Source organism: Opisthorchis viverrini (genome assembly GCF_000715545.1).
Source record: "Opisthorchis viverrini unplaced genomic scaffold opera_v5_39, whole genome shotgun sequence".
Lineage (NCBI taxonomy): Eukaryota > Metazoa > Platyhelminthes > Trematoda > Opisthorchiida > Opisthorchiidae > Opisthorchis > Opisthorchis viverrini.
This window is the reverse complement of record NW_008751696.1, coordinates 1,177,626-1,195,859: the sequence shown is the minus strand read 5'-3', so window position 1 is coordinate 1,195,859 and position 18,234 is coordinate 1,177,626. Positions and strand designations below refer to the sequence as shown.

Here is an 18,234-nt window from a genome sequence, read left to right as displayed (position 1 = left end):
GTAAAAACGTAGGCATGGACCACTGGTGTTCCATATTAGAAATCGAATGACCTNTCGAACGAACCAATCTCGATTGAATAGGGGGACGGCAACGACCGATTTCTTCACAACAAGGATGGGTTGGAAAGCCGTGGGGATTCTAGCATTCTGTCTATAGGGTCGTCATGATAGATCCGCTAAAATCAAACACATATGGCACGTCCCTGCACGAATTCCAACGAGAGGTCGCCTAGTAGATGGAAGTGGACAGCTCAGTGCAGATCGTATTGGTTGCAACTACACGGTGGCTGTATACGTAAGGCCGAAAAGTTCAGTGAACATGACAATGCCACTGTTGGATTCATCCTAGCAAAGAGGGTTTCTGGTGCCATTTTTAACCAACTAAATCAATAGCTATTACAAAGATGTTTCACTCATAGCTGGTGGTCCAAACTGTTGTGCCAGAACTCATTGGCAGAGGTTGTGGTAATATGAACCTCCCCCTCCGAGGTAAGATGTGTTTCAACGATATCATGGCTTCAAAGCTCCCGTGATAATTAGCACAACCGACTGATCCGACTGAGTGAGGTGCACTACGCGTACGGAAAGATTTAGATCGTCACCAATTTATAAGTACCGCGTCGGCTGATGTTCATTTTGTCAATCCCAGTTTTCAGACAGTACGAACCGCCTGCAAAACAAGGTTCCATCCAAAATGGACAGCGCGACATGTCTTGAAGGTGTCCACATAACCTGGATGTATAAGTGCTCACTCGCTTGAGCGACGACGTATGCCTTACTCTTCGTATTTAAACCTGGTTTTAGCATAGTTCTCCGAGGGATTTTTTCTGGTTATCCCCTCAAACTCCTGACCACCATCTTCCGATTTTCGGTAGCACATGTTTGCCTTTTCGTGATGACCAGAGTGTTCTGCGCCGAGGCAATGGTATGAAAATCTTATCGCACATGTAGGTCCGATCCTGACAGTTTTTGCTGAGTGTCATGGTATCTGAAGTTCATATCTTCCTCATTTTCAAGATATCGTTTGATGAATCCTCCCTCTGTCTTGATGCTGTTATCCTGATGAATACGCATTAAATAAGGGAGGTACTACAGCGTCCTTCGAAGAATCGGACAGAACTGAACACGTCGCTCCGGAGTAAACATGTTCGCCTTTTCAAACACGGTGGTTCACGTGTCCAGCTTGAGCTGGTGGAATAGTCGTAACATGCTCGCTTTGTATGTCAGAAATGCACTGCTCTTCACCTCTAACAAATGCGCTACGCGAGTCCAGAACATTTTTCCTTCGAAATGGATTCACCAGAAATTCCACAAATCCCTCAACCAACTACAACTAAATGGGTTGTGTCAGCAACGCAACACCAGCTAAAGAACTTCCTTGAACAATTACTACCTCTCTGTTATAGCTATAAGGCTTAAATCACGTGATGTGTCCATGGCCAGTCTCATTCATTTTCAGTTGCTCTGCACTGCATACCTCAACATCCAGAGCTCTGTGTATTTTATGGTTCTGTTAAAACAGATGATTCTAGGTCAGCGACAAAACGACCTTACACGCATTTCAGGACCATAAGAAGACTTGCTCTTAACGGTTGCTAAGATGCAGCCTCGCAGATGATTCATCAATTACACTGAGCCCCTCGGAGAGACCGTTCCTCAGAGAGGAAGACAACAAGTTCTGGCTATCAGGCACGAACTAGCGTGGGGATTAATGATAAGGGCCCATCTGCAATGTTGTGAAACGTAGGTAACTCGGGTGCGTTGATTGGTCTGTTCGCTGAGCTTGGCAGTTGGATTGCAAACGTTTCATCGCCAAACATTTGCAATCTAACTTCCAAGCTCGACGAACAGATTGGTCCATCCTTCAAACTGCACAATACCAATCCTGACTGCACTAAGAATACGGATCGACCACACGATTCAGCGAACCATGGAAGCACGCCGAAACAAGAATGCCTATGGAGAAAGGAATGAAGGAATTCGAGAATGGTATTACAGTAAGGTTCTAAAAGTAGTCATCCAGAGTGCTTACCATCTGGCGATTGATTGGAATTAAAACGTCTCTTTCTCCGCCAGCACGGGTGAAATTCACTGGCAGTAGCAGCGGTAGACATGCATGATGATGAAAGTCCTTTAGAATCCGTGTATTCCACATCATTCAACTCTTGATCAATTGGTGGTTCCTCTTCCACAGATTCCCGAATTTTCTCCTTTTTCCAGTGGGTAAAATAATTCGCGTTGATGGTGGGTAACTTGGAACAAGCAGTTAGGCAAGCGTGGTGACCATTGGCAAGTGGGCTGATTACGGACTCATTTGAGTCGAATCTCTCGGTGGGCAGGACCAAGGATACTAAGGAAAAATACAGTTGAGTGAGGCAACGTATATTAGGCACAGCAAAACATGTCTGTAGTTTACAGTGAGATGTCGTTATTTATTTAACAAGTTTCCTGTTCGTTTCGAATACAGTTCCTAAAAAACCGACCGTCGAAAGACAAGAAGACAATTGGCCTCACTTCCAGGATAAAAATCCCCAAATCTGTTCCCACTACCTACAATCCACAAGTAGATCAGAGTGAGAAAAACGCGCCCGATGAGCAAAATTTCCATCGGACAAGTCGTTGCTCGAGGTAGCAGTCAACATGTGTGACAATGTGATGTGGATGCCGTGACTGAAGGATGAACGGTGCTATATTCTGTCTAAGCGCGCATGAATCACACTGCTGATCAGCCACTTGTGGTCCTACGGTTAAGTGTTTAAACTACTAACCGAGAGGTCGCGGGCTGGAGGCCTTCTAGATTTCGGTGAGATGCGCACAGTTATTGAATGCCAATAAGGATGAAATAACTGCACAGTGTTTTTTTGGTTTTTCGGTATAGATTGGCTTCACTTACAGGAACAAATCACTTCAACTACCACCATCACTTTCAAAAACATTCATTGCATGTTAAAAAGAGTTGCTATTTGGTCTGACTACCCACCTAGACTCACACGATGGACTCCAACATTAGCACGAGAATATTTTGGCATCTTGAAAATCCTACGTATTCACTGACTACATCCGCAACTTATCCTGGTAAGCATGTTCCCCGGTTTTTGTGTGACATTTCCGACTGGGGAAATCCACTCGAGTTGCAAAAACCGTCTTATTCTTTCATCCGACGGCTCGAGACTGTTCGAGCATCAACCAGCAAGCAAGTGAGCATCAGGTTGCACCAAGGTCTATGCGCTTGCCAGATAGATAATGCGTGCTAAAAACCTTGTTTTTGTTTAAATGAGGTCAAAGTGATGCCTATCGTGAACATGATTGTTCGTAAAGCATAGCGACCTACGGACAGTGACAGTTCCGGGTTTACTTGCTTTGACGGATGTCACAGAAAATCCATGATTACGAAAAACGAGCCGGAGTAAAGGGCATTCAGCGGCGGATGTGTATGTTCCTGTGATACATGCCAACAAAGACGGGCGAAAAGTTCGGTTCTGTTGATGCGGAATGGTGTGTCAGTCCACCTTCTGACACAGAACTGGAAAACACAATATGGATAAGTTTTACTTGAAAAAAACGTCGTCTGACTCAGTAGGCATATGTGAGAGACATCCACCGGCGACTAATCTTTCGGAAACAAAGCGGTCGACACCATAGTCCAGACGAGACGATATTGCCTACCTCGCACACCAATGAAAATCGCTCAGACTACACTTTGACGGACTCATTCCAATAAGACAAAGAATCCAGGTGCCATGCAGCAAGTGCGTAAACAAACGAAGGTAAACTGCAACGAAAAATCAGACTGGGAGAGAGAATTTTGACGGTTAAACTCTCCTGTAATTGTCAGCAATACACCGTCCTCTAAAGGGATGAGTTGATGCCGCGCCAAAGGGATACGAATGTCAAGAACAAAGACCTGGAAAAAACGTGTCTAAACTGGCAGGCGAAGCACCCAAACATTGGACACCCTCATTAAAAATAATCCAAAAAGAATAGTATCCCGTTTTCCGCTTCGGTTGCTATAAAACCCCTAGTTTCCGGTTGGTTGAACTTTGTCAGGATTAGTTTCGCTTGGCCTTGTAGAAACCAGAAGGCCAAAGCCTCAGTAAACAGTTTGCTAAGTATGGCGGCGTCGGAAAATAGCTAGGCGGTATAATAACAAGTATGCTAAACCCCCTGATACAGTGTAGTATAGCATGGCAGGGTAAAGTATCTACTGTATGGTTGTCCGTATCAGACAGCTCCAAGCGATTGTGAGTTTGCTGCTCCGTAGGACAGGGCGAAAGATACATTCAGGTTCAATTCGAAACCCGGATTACTGAGGCCGAAAACTGATCCCTCCACTTGAGGATCAAAGTGCCGAAATTTGAGTGAGCGCGTTGAGAAATCCGATTCCCGGTACTACAGATGAAACTATTTGTCGATCCGGTGGTACATTTCCCTGGAAGGATGCGCCGGTGATCACCAGCTACAGTCCAAAACCAAAAGGCTGCAATAGCCTTTTGATCCATGGCTGTCATTCAACCAGAAAAACGCATGAGAGCTCCCTATCCTAGACAAAATTAGGACTAAATTAAAACCACGGATCTCATGGAAAACAGCTACCCGGAGTATTGCTATGCACACAGATTCAAACGGTGCGTACACATGGGAGTTTGGTCACTCTGCAGAGGGACAGCTGCGACTTTTTCCCCTACGATAAAGTATTTGGTAAAAGCAACGGCCCAAATAGACCAAAGTCAAGTTCATCACAACGTTCCCAACCTTTCCGAAGGTCTTTATCAATCGAATTGTACCTTACAGTATGCCCACGATAATCTAGAACAAACTAAAGCAATCTGGGAACAGCGGTGTGAGGTGGAGCAGCAGACGGGGTGGAGGTAATGCTGCGTCAAGATGGACAAGACAGCCCAATTTTTAACAGGAGGGTGAGAGTTTATGTTCGTAATAGTGTCAGCTGTAGATCTAGGAGATAAGACGGATAGAAAAACCGACTGTGCCCCCCCATGCCAATACATTCTACCAGATGGGTGATATGTCTGCGTCACCTGACTGGTTAACTACGTTTCGTGGGGGGGTTGATTAGCAGAGCCTGTGTTAGAAGCTACAGAGCCCTTATGAACTGGTAGAAATTCATTCGGTGATTGGTCAACAGTGCATAACTGGAACCACTTGGTTAGGCGAGGCGTTAAACTATGACATGTACATGCTACTCAGCGTGGAAAAAAACGATCAGCAATAGCACCTTTCCGTGCCCAGCTGCCATGCCACCCGAAAGAAAACACGAGGGTTGGGATACTGCCAGGTTGCCCAAACCTAGACAGGGAAGGTCGACATGCGGACCTTCCGGTCAGTAAATTCGTGCTCAAACCACTGAGCCATCACGCTCCCACCATCCCAATCGACTCAGTTCACTACTATTACTTGGTTTACTGTGTCTGACCTTGTGATAACTATTGGCTTGTTAGAAGGAGTGTTTTCAACTTTGCTTGTTTGTGGTTTTTGGCCTTGAGGACATGTGCACTTTCGGAGGAGCTCTGTCTGTTGCGTTTGATACTCGTGAATTCGCCAACTGTCGTTTGATAAAGCGCAATATCACGCAACGGGCACATCATCAAAACAGATCCATCACAGGTTTCCACCAGAGCTCTAGGCTCTAGTTCTAGCCTTGTAGCACGACCTTAAAATTCTATCTAACATATAAAAAACCGACACTGTGTTAGAAAGAACGTCCCCTCGATACTCTGAACACTCGTATAAATTGAATTAGGATATCTGGAAGGCTCTACTGTAAAACGGATCTGGTATGCCCTCCAGGATGTAACAGTCAGTCAGCTCCACAAGATCCTCAGTTCCTATCCTCTATTGTGATGAAGTTGCTGCTCAGCTTAACATATGAGAGGTTCGTTTCACAACTCCCTGCCTCCTGTGTAGGTCCCCCCTTTTACACACTAACTGTTATAAACTGACTGGCGGCGTTTAAAGTGTCGCCAGATGATCATAGTTAGGAAAGCGTGTGACGAAAGCCTTTGCTGCGCCGAATGAACCCTCAGTTAAAAACGCCTTGTCTTGCATACGGTCTTGAACGGTATGGTATCCCTAGAACAAGACCGTGTCCTGGAGGTTTACGAAAACGTAGAATCAACCAGGTGTTTTTGTGGGACGGACGGCTAATGAAAAACCTCGGCACATTGCGTACTAAAGCAAGAACAGTTAGGCAGTCAGCTGGTGTTTTGAGCAGATTTCTTAAGCGCGTGATGGGACCTTTCACATTGAACTGAGAGAGATATCCAGGACATGTACATGCTACTCAGCTTTACCATCCCAATCGTTCAGCTGTAGCACCCTTTCGGTGCCCAGCTGCCATGCCACCCGAAAGAAAACACGAGGGTTGGGATACTGCCAGGTTGCCCAAACCTAGACAGGGAAGGTCGACATGCGGACCTTCCGGTCAGTAAATTCGTGCTCAAACCACTGAGCCATCACGCTCCCACCATCCCAATCGACTCAGTTCACTACTATTACTTGGTTTACTGTGTCTGACCTTGTGATAACTATTGGCTTGTTAGAAGGAGTGTTTTCAACTTTGCTTGTTTGTGGTTTTTGGCCTTGAGGACATGTGCACTTTCGGAGGAGCTCTGTCTGTTGCGTTTGATACTCGTGAATTCGCCAACTGTCGTTTGATAAAGCGCAATATCACGCAACGAGCACATCATCAAAACAGATCCATCACAGGTTTTCACCAGTGCTCTAGGCTCTAGTTCCAGCCTTGTAGCATGACCTTAAAATTCTATCTAACATATACAAAACCGACACTGTGTTAGAAAGAACGTCTGCAATTTTCCCCTCGATACTCTGAACAGTCGTATAAATTGAATTAGGATATCTGGAAGGCTCTACTGTAAAACGGATCTGGTATGCCCTCCAGGATGTAACAGCCAGTCAGCTCCACAAGATCCTCAGTTCCTATCCTCTATTGTGATGAAGTTGCTGCTCAGCTTAACATATGAGAGGTTCGTTTCACAACTCCCTGCCTCCTGTGTAGGTCCCCCCTTTTACACACTAACTGTTATAAACTGACTGGCGGCGTTTAAAGTGTCGCCAGATGATCATAGTTAGGAAAGCGTGTGACGAAAGCCTTTGCTGCGCCGAATGAACCCTCAGTTAAAAACGCCTTGTCTTGCATACGGTCTTGAACGGTATGGTATCCCTAGAACAAGACCGTGTCCTGGAGGTTTACGAAAACGTAGAATCAACCAGGTGTTTTTGTGGGACGGACGGCTAATGAAAAACCTCGGCACATTGCGTACTAAAGCAAGAACAGTTAGGCAGTCAGCTGGTGCTTTGAGCAGATTTCTTAAGCGCGTGATGGGACCTTTCACATTGAACTGAGAGAGATATCCAGTACCTTTACACTAATAGGACGTATACCGGTGCTTGAATAAGAGTCTTCATGTTCCTGTAATAAGTCGACTCGCTACCAAAAAAACTTCGGTGCTGCTCAAGTAGTAAAAAAGATGTAAGAATGGCATGTTCTAGAAGTACAACCAAATAAACTGTGAATACAAGTATCCGTTCCGAAAACTACCGCCTCTCTCCACCCTAAGAAGAGTCATCTGCTGAGGAGTCCAGATCCCCTCTCTTCAGAGCGATGGTCTCCCTAGGGAGAAGCAACGCATCGTACAATTGTGTATTGCTTGGTCTCATTTACTAACTCCATCAAACCCTATCCGCAATGCGCCCGTGAACAATGCTCCAAAGTTTTAAGGTGCGCCTGGCCTTAACCACACTGTCAATCAATCAGGGAGCCGATGATGTCGTGGAGTGGCATAAACCCACTGTTCATGGGATTGGTTGTTAAGCGTGACGGTCGGTTAGCGGTAATTCGTACTGTTATTGCGACATATGGTTGTGAAGAGGAGTTTCCCCAGAGGTTGTGGTTCTCCTATGGAAACTGTCATACAGGGGTAATATACTTCAACCCAGTGGACGATACAGTTGTGCTCAAATAGGTCGCCTTTAGGTGGAGGAAGCGTTGGACAATAGCTATGTCTCCTGGTTAACTGGGTACGTCGCGATGTCAATATCAGTTAAAGAAAGAAGTGGTAAACGATCCATTAAAGCTCAGGATACAACGAAAGATCGGAGAAACTATCCGGACTGACTAGTGTGGCTAACACACCCTTCACAGCGTGGTCCAAAGCTCGAACTTCACGCCTCACCTTCTTCCGCACAGGGCATCCGGCCGTTCGAACAAGTATTGACAAATACAGTGGACTATAAAGCATAGGACAGTGTACAATGAAAATAGACTATGCTGGTCAAAACTTTTTAGATTTATTTTGAGTCTACCATACGTATTACTATTTGGTAGATTACGCATTTATGGCCGGTGACGTTGAAAGAGAAACGTCCAAATCATTACCTGAACTGCACGCACTGATACGGGGACAATTTTGGTACAACTGCGTACCGGAAGCGGTTGAATTCGAGGCGACAGACGGCAAGGAACAGCGGTATACTGAAGTAAACCCGCCTAATCGGCCATCGCTTGCATATCCATTGATAGGATCACCAGTGGCTCGACAAAAAGGCGGATTTTGTTGTGATTCATCCAGTGGTGGTCCAGAAAATTGTTGGTCACCTGGCGTGTACTCCGCAGTCATGTGATTTTCATCGGACGGAGATGTCCCTTGACGTGCGATCGCATAAATTGTTGGAAGACGTTCCTGACCATTCACAACCAACGAGGCTCCGGAAACGGGGCACAAGACCTCGGATGATACAGCATCATCCATAGATCTGGAATTTCAAAGCCGAATTTTGTCACACTAGCATAGGTAGATGGAGGTTAATCAAAACAGCGCAGTCGCACAATTGGCGCTAACTATAGTTCGAAAAATCCACGCAAAAATTGGTACTCAGATCTCCGGTCAGGATCGTGTGTTGACAGAAATTAGTGACTACTCATAAGTAACCTCTTCTCCAATGTCACATCTACGAGAGCTCTGGAGCCATGGTGAGGGATGGTATGTACCAAGGGAAGATAGAACCCCGCAAACAGTTCGCATGAGCAGTGAATGAAGAAGGATGTGTGGTTAAGCAGACGCAGAATCTGTCAACTTTGTTTTCAAAACCAATGAGCACTTACTTGCGTGCTTCTAAAACGCTCGACAGCTGACTGTTGCCGGGAACGAGGATAAGATGTCCATGTGCGTTGGTCACAAACTGGACCTCTGAAGTTAACACAGATGTCAAAGAGTTTGTAGGATAGACTGGAGCTGCGAAATTTGTTGTGGACATCGTGGTTGCTGATGGGAAGGATAAGACTGGTTGGCGGGACGATTGTGGGAGCGTGGGTTCGAAACTTGCCTCGACTAGTGAGCCTTTGGCAAAAGTAGATGCGATAGCAGCCAATTGTTCCAAGCCGGAAGAGCAGGGAAGAACAGGTCGCGTTACGTCAAGCTTATCTGGTAACGAAGCAAGAGGAGAAGAGATCAGATGCAGTTTCTTTCACGTACTGACGAGGAAGGAGTAATAGGGCGTATCATTTGGGATAGTCCTACTTTAAGATAGATCAGAAGACTGGCGTGAAAAATACCTGAACACGCGCTTCTTTGTTGACATAAACGATGACAAGATGAAAGGTATTGTCGTGGGGTTATGACTGCAGAAGTTGATTATTTTGCCAGTATTAATTAGCCAGGAAACATGATGAAACAGGTTAAATTCTTAACTTCTTGATGAATCTGAGCATGAAGAACCAGAAGGCTCCAACAGGATGAAACAATGAGTCAGTAGACCGACTTTAATACCATGATGTGAAGAGCCACACAGTATGTCCTACAATCAATAATACAACGTAAAAAATGAGCGTTCAGATCTCTAGTAGCTTCCCATAGTTACCGCCGCTTGGCCACGAATTATTTTCCAAAGAGGATCACGTATGAAATCATCATCATAATCATCATCATCACCATAATCGACAGCATGACATCAGTGATCAACACCGATACTTCACATATGGAATGCAAACAAACGACAGAATAAAATGTGACCTTAAAGCAGTCCAGCTTCCACATGAAACTCAAGATTCGGCCGAGTTACCCAAACATGAATCATTTTGACCAGCTCACACGTGGGGTTCTCATTCGGAAGATACTAAATTGCCTTGGCATACACATCACACCCCCGTTCGAATTGTATCCTCTTATATTTTTTTAAATGAAGAATCTCAAAAGCCCCCTCACTGCTGGACAAACGGCTGATACTCATCGATCTGGTCAAACAAACCCAAGTTCTATCCATGCTTCGTAGAACCATGCTCAGTGCCCAATGAGAGCACTGAAAATTTAGCCAGCTACTTTGATTTTCCGAATTAGGGAACGGTTATTGTGCGTTCATTACTGAATCCTTTCCTCAAAACAGGAAAGGTGAATACCTTCAACAAAACTGTCATCTCTGGGTAGTGAGACTAACTAGCTAGCTAGGTTTGTACAACCTCAGTGGACCTTTATGCATGGGCGATAGTGACATATTCATAGGCTAATCGTCATAGGCAATCAAAGGAGAAAGTTAAGACGAAGCAGCGGAATTATGAGACAAGCGAATCAACCCACCTGATTCAGTTGAAGGGGGCGCGTCAACGGTGTGGTTTGTGAACTTGTGTGAACACATGCTCTTTGCCATCAACGTTGAGGGTGCGAACTGAAAAGAAGTTCGGAGCCATGACACTACGGAATAAAATAGCATAGCAAAGAACAAAGGAGCGAAAAATGAGATACACAGTTATCGATATTGTATTCTGCCCTTTAACCAAGCAGACTAACCTAGGGTTGAAATCAAGACGAACTATAAGGGGTCTGGACGTAGAACGATACCAATAAGGTTGCTGAAAACTCTTCGACAGCCCACGACACGTTTCGCTTTTCTTGGGGCCCATCAGGTAGGCCTGGTGCAGCACATTCAGTTGAAGTGGACCGTCATAAACGAGAGATTCAGATAGATCCAGTTGAGTAGCCCTTCAAGACTAAACTAGCAAATGACAGTGTTTATCGAAAACTACTAGGTGCATTCGACGAGTAAAGTTCCAAGTGATTTTTGTTTACGAATATGGAAAGACAATGTTCCGTATCTTAAGGAACAACAAAGTGCGGACCCCACTAAATTGCAACTTTATACGAGTAACAATAGGCAGGATATCCGACCAGATCTGCATGTAAGAGCAATACGAAAAATGGCACAGTGCCCGGCTCCCGATGCCAGGACATGCAAATTAGATTGCGGCCAGGGGGAAACGATAGACTCTCCGTGGGAATGACTCGACAGTTTTTGCCCTGGAGACTATAATCGGCCTGCTGGAGGTTACTACAACCGGAAAGGGGTGTAATATTAAACTAACAATCGAGAAACACAGAACTCTTCCCGTACAGTGGTGCATAATTTAGTTCAAGAACCCACGCATCTGGGCTGAGCGCAAGACTAAGTTATACGCTAAATCAAACAATGGCTATATTTATCGTGTGTTAAACTTGAAAAGGTATATGGCTTCCGATGGAACGGATGCATTTCTAAGGGTGTCTGATGCTGTCTATGAATGCACGGAACGGAAAACCAGATTCCCTGTTAGTGGACTGAGTAAGAAGTGCTAACACCGACTACTGAGCAATGATCTCGAGTTCCGTTCACATGCAGTCGTCGTCACACTACCATGAGTCAGTAGGTAGCTCAGAGGAAGAATGTCACAAGATGAGTGAAACTTCCACTTGAGAAGTCGTCATTAGATGGGCCGGTCCCTACGTGACCACAGGATGTGATTGGACGATGAGCGGCACCATATCCTGTCCACGTACAAGTTAATCACACTGCCGATCAGGCATTGGTACCCGAACGGCCAAGTGTTCCAACCACTGGGCGGTGGGTTACGGGTTCGAAACACCATAGAACCTCGTGAGATTCATACTGCCGATGATTCCAAATGAGGGTGAGACAGGTGTGCAGTGCCTCCCAGTTTTTCAGCATATACTGGCCTCACGTGCAGGATGGAACTTATATTTCCCAAATTTTCCCACATTGCCAACAAAAGACATTCTATGGGCAAGCCGTTTTGTGCACACATTCTGCGGTTGGGAAACTGTTGAGTTTACAGTCTACCTAAAATACTCAGCTAAAAGCGCTTACCACAAAAATGAATCTTATCTGAATGATCGACAACCGCGATGAATATATATCCGGCTTCAGTTTTAAGTTATATTCTGTGAAACAAGGTAAAGCGCCAGGAGGTTGTACCCGAAGAATAATTAGTATGCCATTGCAAACGATGGTTGGAAATGATCCGTTTAGACTTCCAACCCATGCTGCGGAATAACTTGACAGTTCATACAGTTCCTGTGAAGTCATGAAGTCTTTTTAACAGTCTTTTTAGTCTTTTTAACAGACATCGATAGTGCTGGTATCGACTTCATTAACTGGTTTCCCCCGATCGAATCCCAACTTTAATTGAATCACTAGGACAAACCGACTGACATGGAACAAGGGACAGACATTCCACATGGAAATAAAGCAAAATGTGGGCGTATAAGAATGGGTCGATGTTTGAAGAAACTTTCTGAGTAAGTCAACAAAGGAGTTGTCCTATCCTATTTTGCTGCAGACCCCTTTGCATACGACAGTCAGCAATATTGGCAATTTGGGCGAGTACATTAGTAGTTGTTCAGGTGGCTGTTGATCTGTTCACCGATCTTGGAAATTCGCCTGCAGGCGCTCCGTCAACATTCTAGGGAATACATCATTGCGCGCACAGATCACCTAATTGTCAGATCCGATCTTGGAATTCGCCTGCAGGCGCTCCGTCAACATTCTAGGGAATACATCATTGCGCGCACAGATCACCTAATTGTCAGATAGAATGTTCTGAGTCGGGATAGGCGATAAGAGTGCCTGCCTGACATGGGCTTGAAATTAAAGGAAAAACAACTGTAGCGTCCCTCTAAGGATCTGTGTGCACTCAAAAGAGATTCAATGGGCTGTTACCTGAATTTGCGGCACCCCCGTATTCGTCTATTGGTTGTGGACACCGTTTATCGTCACCCTGCTGCGTTGTGCCATCTCCGTCAAGAGATACCGGCCAGCAAAAAATCAATAGCAGTTGTTCTTCCCGGAAGAAACATTTAGAAGAAACATCTAGATGTTTGGCTTGGTTAAGGTAGCGGGCCAGCGCTTCCAGTATAAGTAAGCGCCATGAAAAACGGAAACTTAAGTAACCAATGGGATTTGACAACTCGGTCAATCAACAATCACACGCAATCATACCTGTATCGTTCTTGTGTCGTTGGGAACAGCTTCTGTGGAAACATCAGTCAATCGACCCAAGACCGAAACTGCAGTACCGTTTGAGCCGTTGTTCAGTGGTCCTTCTGGCAGCGTGTTCTCAGGAGAGATCTGTTCGAATATACTAGAGGTCGACTTGGAATCCGACTCAGAATGACGCAACGGAAAGTTCGAGTCCAACTCAAAGGTGCGTTGATCACTGCCTTTACTAGCTGAGATCGGATGGCTCTTTCTACGGCCATTTTGCATCCCCCCGGAGAGTTTGTTGAATTTCACCTCCTGTTCATGTTGGATGCGTGTATTGGTAAAGAACTCTGCAGCTACGGGTGGATCATGTGTATGGATCGCACGGATATGTTCCACTCGGTCGGCAACGGTGACAGCTGTAGCCTTACATTCACGACGTGAACAGCGCCAGAAAACCCGATCCCCCATCCCGTCACGGGACTTTGTGAATTTGTAACCGTCGATCACTAGGCTTCGCTCACCTATCAGACAGAAATGAGCGTGAACGGCTTGATCAAATCGGAAAAATGCGACAGTCGAGAATGCAACAAAATTTTATAGGTGTGGACTGAAGAGTAGCGTCCGTCCGGCTACGTAAACTTAGCACCTAATCACTAACAACTTTGTGACTTGTTTGAAACAAACGCAGTGATTTAAATCGGACGTTTTGGGAACAATGGATGTGGGTGTGATCTTAAACACAGGATGCTCTTAAAATGTTCCTTCAATATTTATCGTTCAACCCTTCATCGCTTAATTCCAATATACCAACTGGCAGTCCCGAAAAAAAAAATGACGGAAGTCTACACTGATTTGTCGTGAAAACCTAAGATGTTGTTCGTAGAATTAACATTTATTTCCCCAAGCAGATTACGCCATCGCTGATACGTTAGCTGTTTAGTACTGCGTCGTTACACAAGAACCTTCATTTGGGTGCGAGATGGCTCAAGTGGTTAGAGCGCGAATTTGCTGATCGGAAGGTCCATGGTTCGAACCCGACCTCTGCCTCTCGACTTTCCCTGTCTAGGCTTGGGCAACCTGGCATTATCCAAGCCCTCGTGCTTCTTTCGGGTGGCATGGCAGCTAGGCACCGGAAGGGTGTTACAGCTGAACGATCATTTGGAAAGCAAGTTCAAGAAGGAGACAATTTTGACGATTCGAATCTATCTTAGAAGCGAAATCCCCCAGAGGACAGACATCGAACACTATACGTTCACATGAAGTTGCACTCAATCGAGAGTGCCCGTCGATCACTGATCTCATTGACTAACGAAATTGAAATGTGCTCATTCACCATTGACAACAGCGACAGATTTGAGCACCGGTGTTTCAGCAGCGCAACATTATAACCCTTTTCTCGAAAAATCTTTGAGGTGAAAAGAATAAAACGGAAAAGTTCGGCCATCGTCCTAGGTGGGCAGAGAAAGACTGATTTTCGACGACAGACTTCCAGGAATACATCCAAGCATGTTCTTGGAAAGCATAATTCACTCAACATGAGAAAAGATAGGTCAAAGTATTTGTCCATGTCCAAAGTTACAGAGCAAAGACGACGAGTACTTTTTAACATGATCGGGTAATGCAAGCGTCGATAAGCATCTTTCTCTTAGCTCATCATCAAGATGATTATTGAACGCTTCGTCTTGTTGACTGATAAGCTTGTCCCAAGCTGATGATTTCACCGTAGATCGTCCAGAAACATTCGCCGAGTCGTACGCTGCCAGAATACAGTCCTCAAGGTCATCAGTGTGCCTTTTACAAATTTTCAATGTTTTTTCTAAGGTGCGGCTTCGATGGTAATGAATATAGGAATAAACGGCATTCAACTCCTTGTTTGTTGATATAGACTGGGGAGAAGATATCATCCTCACCTATGAAGGCGACTGCCAAGCCCATACTCTGTTGAATAAAGTGATCGTAGCATTTTTCGACATGCACCTTGCACCCTCAAAGTTCAAAGTCATGCTTCAGAACGTGCAGTGTCCTAACACGCCTACTGCACATTCAAGAAAAAGCACTGGATGTTGTGGAGAATTTTACGCACCCAGTTATTTGTTTGGCTCCCATGGCAGTGTGTACAATGAGGTTAGTGTCGGAATGGCTGAATGGAATGGTGCGTAGAGCGTGAATTGACCGTCCGGAAGGTCCATGGTACAAACCCCACCTCTGCATCTCGACTTCCTCTGTTTAGGATTGGGCAACCTGGCAGAGGCCCAGTCATCGTGCTTCCTTTGTTGCATAGCAGTTAGGCACAGAAAGGGTACAACAGCTGAACTGAATGACTGTCTGAATCACATTTGTTAGTGCTTCAAACCACAGGGATACTTAAGGAATGGCCATCACGTGTGGCCTCAAAATGATACTTTCCGTTGAGCCTCTGGAGCTGCTTGGACCAGACTGCAGTAAGGGCTACGTTTTTTATGACTGCTAGACATGGCGTGAAATGGAATGGAAGAGCTTGCATGTTTTTTGCCATTAGCCTTTCAGTATGAGGTCTATGTGACCTCCCTCCCAAGAATTTGGTGGAGAGACTGCAAGAAATGGCGGCTAATCGATGTTAGTTCCTTTGGAAGCTGTCTGGTTGATTGTTTAGGAGTGGGAAAAAGGAACGAAGAATGTTTGCAGCATGCTAACACCGGACACCTGCCTCGCCTATTATTTTGGTTTTGAGAAATTGCTGATCTCTAATGATGATGATATTGTCAATAGGAAAGTTAGGCTTCCGGGGTGCCTTAGTGAATAACGGCAGTATTTAGTCCCGCAGCGTTTGGTTACACAACTTTCAAAATGTGCTCACTACTCCTAGCAGTTGTAACAGTGTACTATCTATAAGTCGGCCCTTTTTCAAGATGAGATGTTCATATGAAACCATTCTTCCATTCGAGTTCGCAGCGACGATTTTGATTATTCCGATGGAAAACGCACGCTACATCATCTTTCCTTGATTCTCTGTAATCCTGCAACAAACGAGACCCGAATCAGAGATAACATCGAAACGATAGTTCAAAATGAACTAAGGGATTTTTTCCGGCTAATCGTGTTAGTTCCTTTGGAAGCTGTCTGGTTGATTGTTTAGGAGTGGGAAAAAGGAACGAAGAATGTTTGCAGCATGCTAACACCGGACACCTGCCTCGCCTATTATTTTGGTTTTGAGAAATTGCTGATCTCTAATGATGATGATATTGTCAATAGGAAAGTTAGGCTTCCGGGGTGCCTTAGTGAATAACGGCAGTATTTAGTCCCGCAGCGTTTGGTTACACAACTTTCAAAATGTGCTCACTACTCCTAGCAGTTGTAACAGTGTACTATCTATAAGTCGGCCCTTTTTCAAGATGAGATGCTCATATGAAACCATTCTTCCATTCGAGTTCGCAGCGACGATTTTGATTATTCCGATGGAAAACGCACGCTACATCATCTTTCCTTGATTCTCTGTAATCCTGCAACAAACGAGACCCGAATCAGAGATAACATCGAAACGATAGTTCAAAATGAACTAAGGGATTTTTTCACCATGATTTGTGCCTAGGGAAACTAACGAAAACCCGATGAGGACTTATACAGGTGACAATTATTTGAGGCTATATTAACTTTGTGAAAATTTACACGTACCTTTGCGGGTCACGTCAAAACTGACGCGCACTTTAACCAAATTCCATTTCGCATCTCCTTGATGGATGCCTACGGGTGGGTAGTTGGTTGTTTTTGGGGTTCTACAGCTTTCAACGATAATCGAGGGGGCAACAGATTCGCGGAACTTTGGCAATGCATCGTCGTCATCGGATGAGCTGGGACTCGCGCCGTTGCATATATTTTCATCCAATTCATCCGTCGAAGCATCCTCCATTGTTGATTCTGGGGTAACCGCCTCCAAGGCATCCACAAGCACATTAGACTGCAAATAAATCTGCGTCGCAGCGTTCATCGGAACCCTCAAGATAGTTATCACCGACGTGAGGGCGAACGTATGAACTGTCACATTCGGCCGCTCACACGTCTACGGACTGATGTGAACTTAGTCAGCCCGGATCACGATTGCTGACTTTAACCAATCAACCCCTCCGTGACTTCTGAGGGCGTCATCTGCACGCCCATGCTTCGTCGTCTCCTTTGTCTCGCCTATTCTGGGTTGACGCACGCATGGCGCGCCATGGATAGGTGGGGGGTGGGGCTGACGAGCCGTAGACCAGTGATTCATGTGGTCGAGATAACCGACCAATCAAACGCTCCATGCGTCTCAACAGCCTTGGTTAGGTTATCCAATTGTCGACGTCTCATGCGGAGGACAAATGGCTTAGTTAACTGTCGCTTGGTTTGTCCTCCGATCCCCTTGTCTGGGCAAATCACGTGACTGCCACCGGTTCTGTGCTTGCCGCATGGGATGTCGCTCACCCAGTAGGAAGTATGGAAACCGTAGCCTCCACTGCTCACCTCTGCGTTCGACCACGTGTGAAGGTGGACTTTAGATCCGCGCAACGCTGGCTACTATAATAAACACCTAACCCACGGTTAGTTGTACTGAGCCATACAGAGACCTAAAAAGCAGACGCGCCATCCAGTTAGTCTTCCATTCGTACTTCACCGATGCCGGGATACCGATGATCTTGTGATGCATCGGTAAATTCATCACGTAGTCCCAGCCCTCATCAATCTTATTAGGTAAGTGAACACCGAACGGGACAAATGTCAACATAAACCACGACAGGAGAATCAGCTGAATCTCAACTGCACCCGATGGATATAATTTCCTTCGACAGCTCGAACATCGATTCAAGTGCGGCCTTTGGGCGATACATTGTACACCAGAGAGTTATTTCATTCCTAGTCAAGTCCCCTGTTAATACCAACTTAATCTATAAGTGAGCGCTTCGCTCAGATGAATAGAGACCTTAAAATAGGCTTTAAATAGTC

The 18,234-nt window shown here is 45.3% G+C and overlaps 1 protein-coding gene across 1 annotated transcript; it reads right to left on the bottom strand.

Moving 5' to 3' along the window:
* Positions 1-6,304: 6,304 nt before the first annotated feature.
* Positions 6,305-17,248, bottom strand: T265_02980 (hypothetical protein; the record flags this gene model as incomplete). The annotated part of the gene is made up of 8 exons (XM_009167359.1): positions 6,305-6,405; positions 8,414-8,790; positions 9,140-9,458; positions 10,608-10,695; positions 13,300-13,805; positions 14,324-14,430; positions 15,403-15,592; positions 16,936-17,248. The coding sequence occupies 8 exons, from the start codon at positions 17,246-17,248 to the stop codon at positions 6,305-6,307; spliced, it is 2,001 nt and encodes a 666-aa protein (XP_009165623.1).
* Between the last annotated feature and the right edge of the window lie 986 nt (positions 17,249-18,234).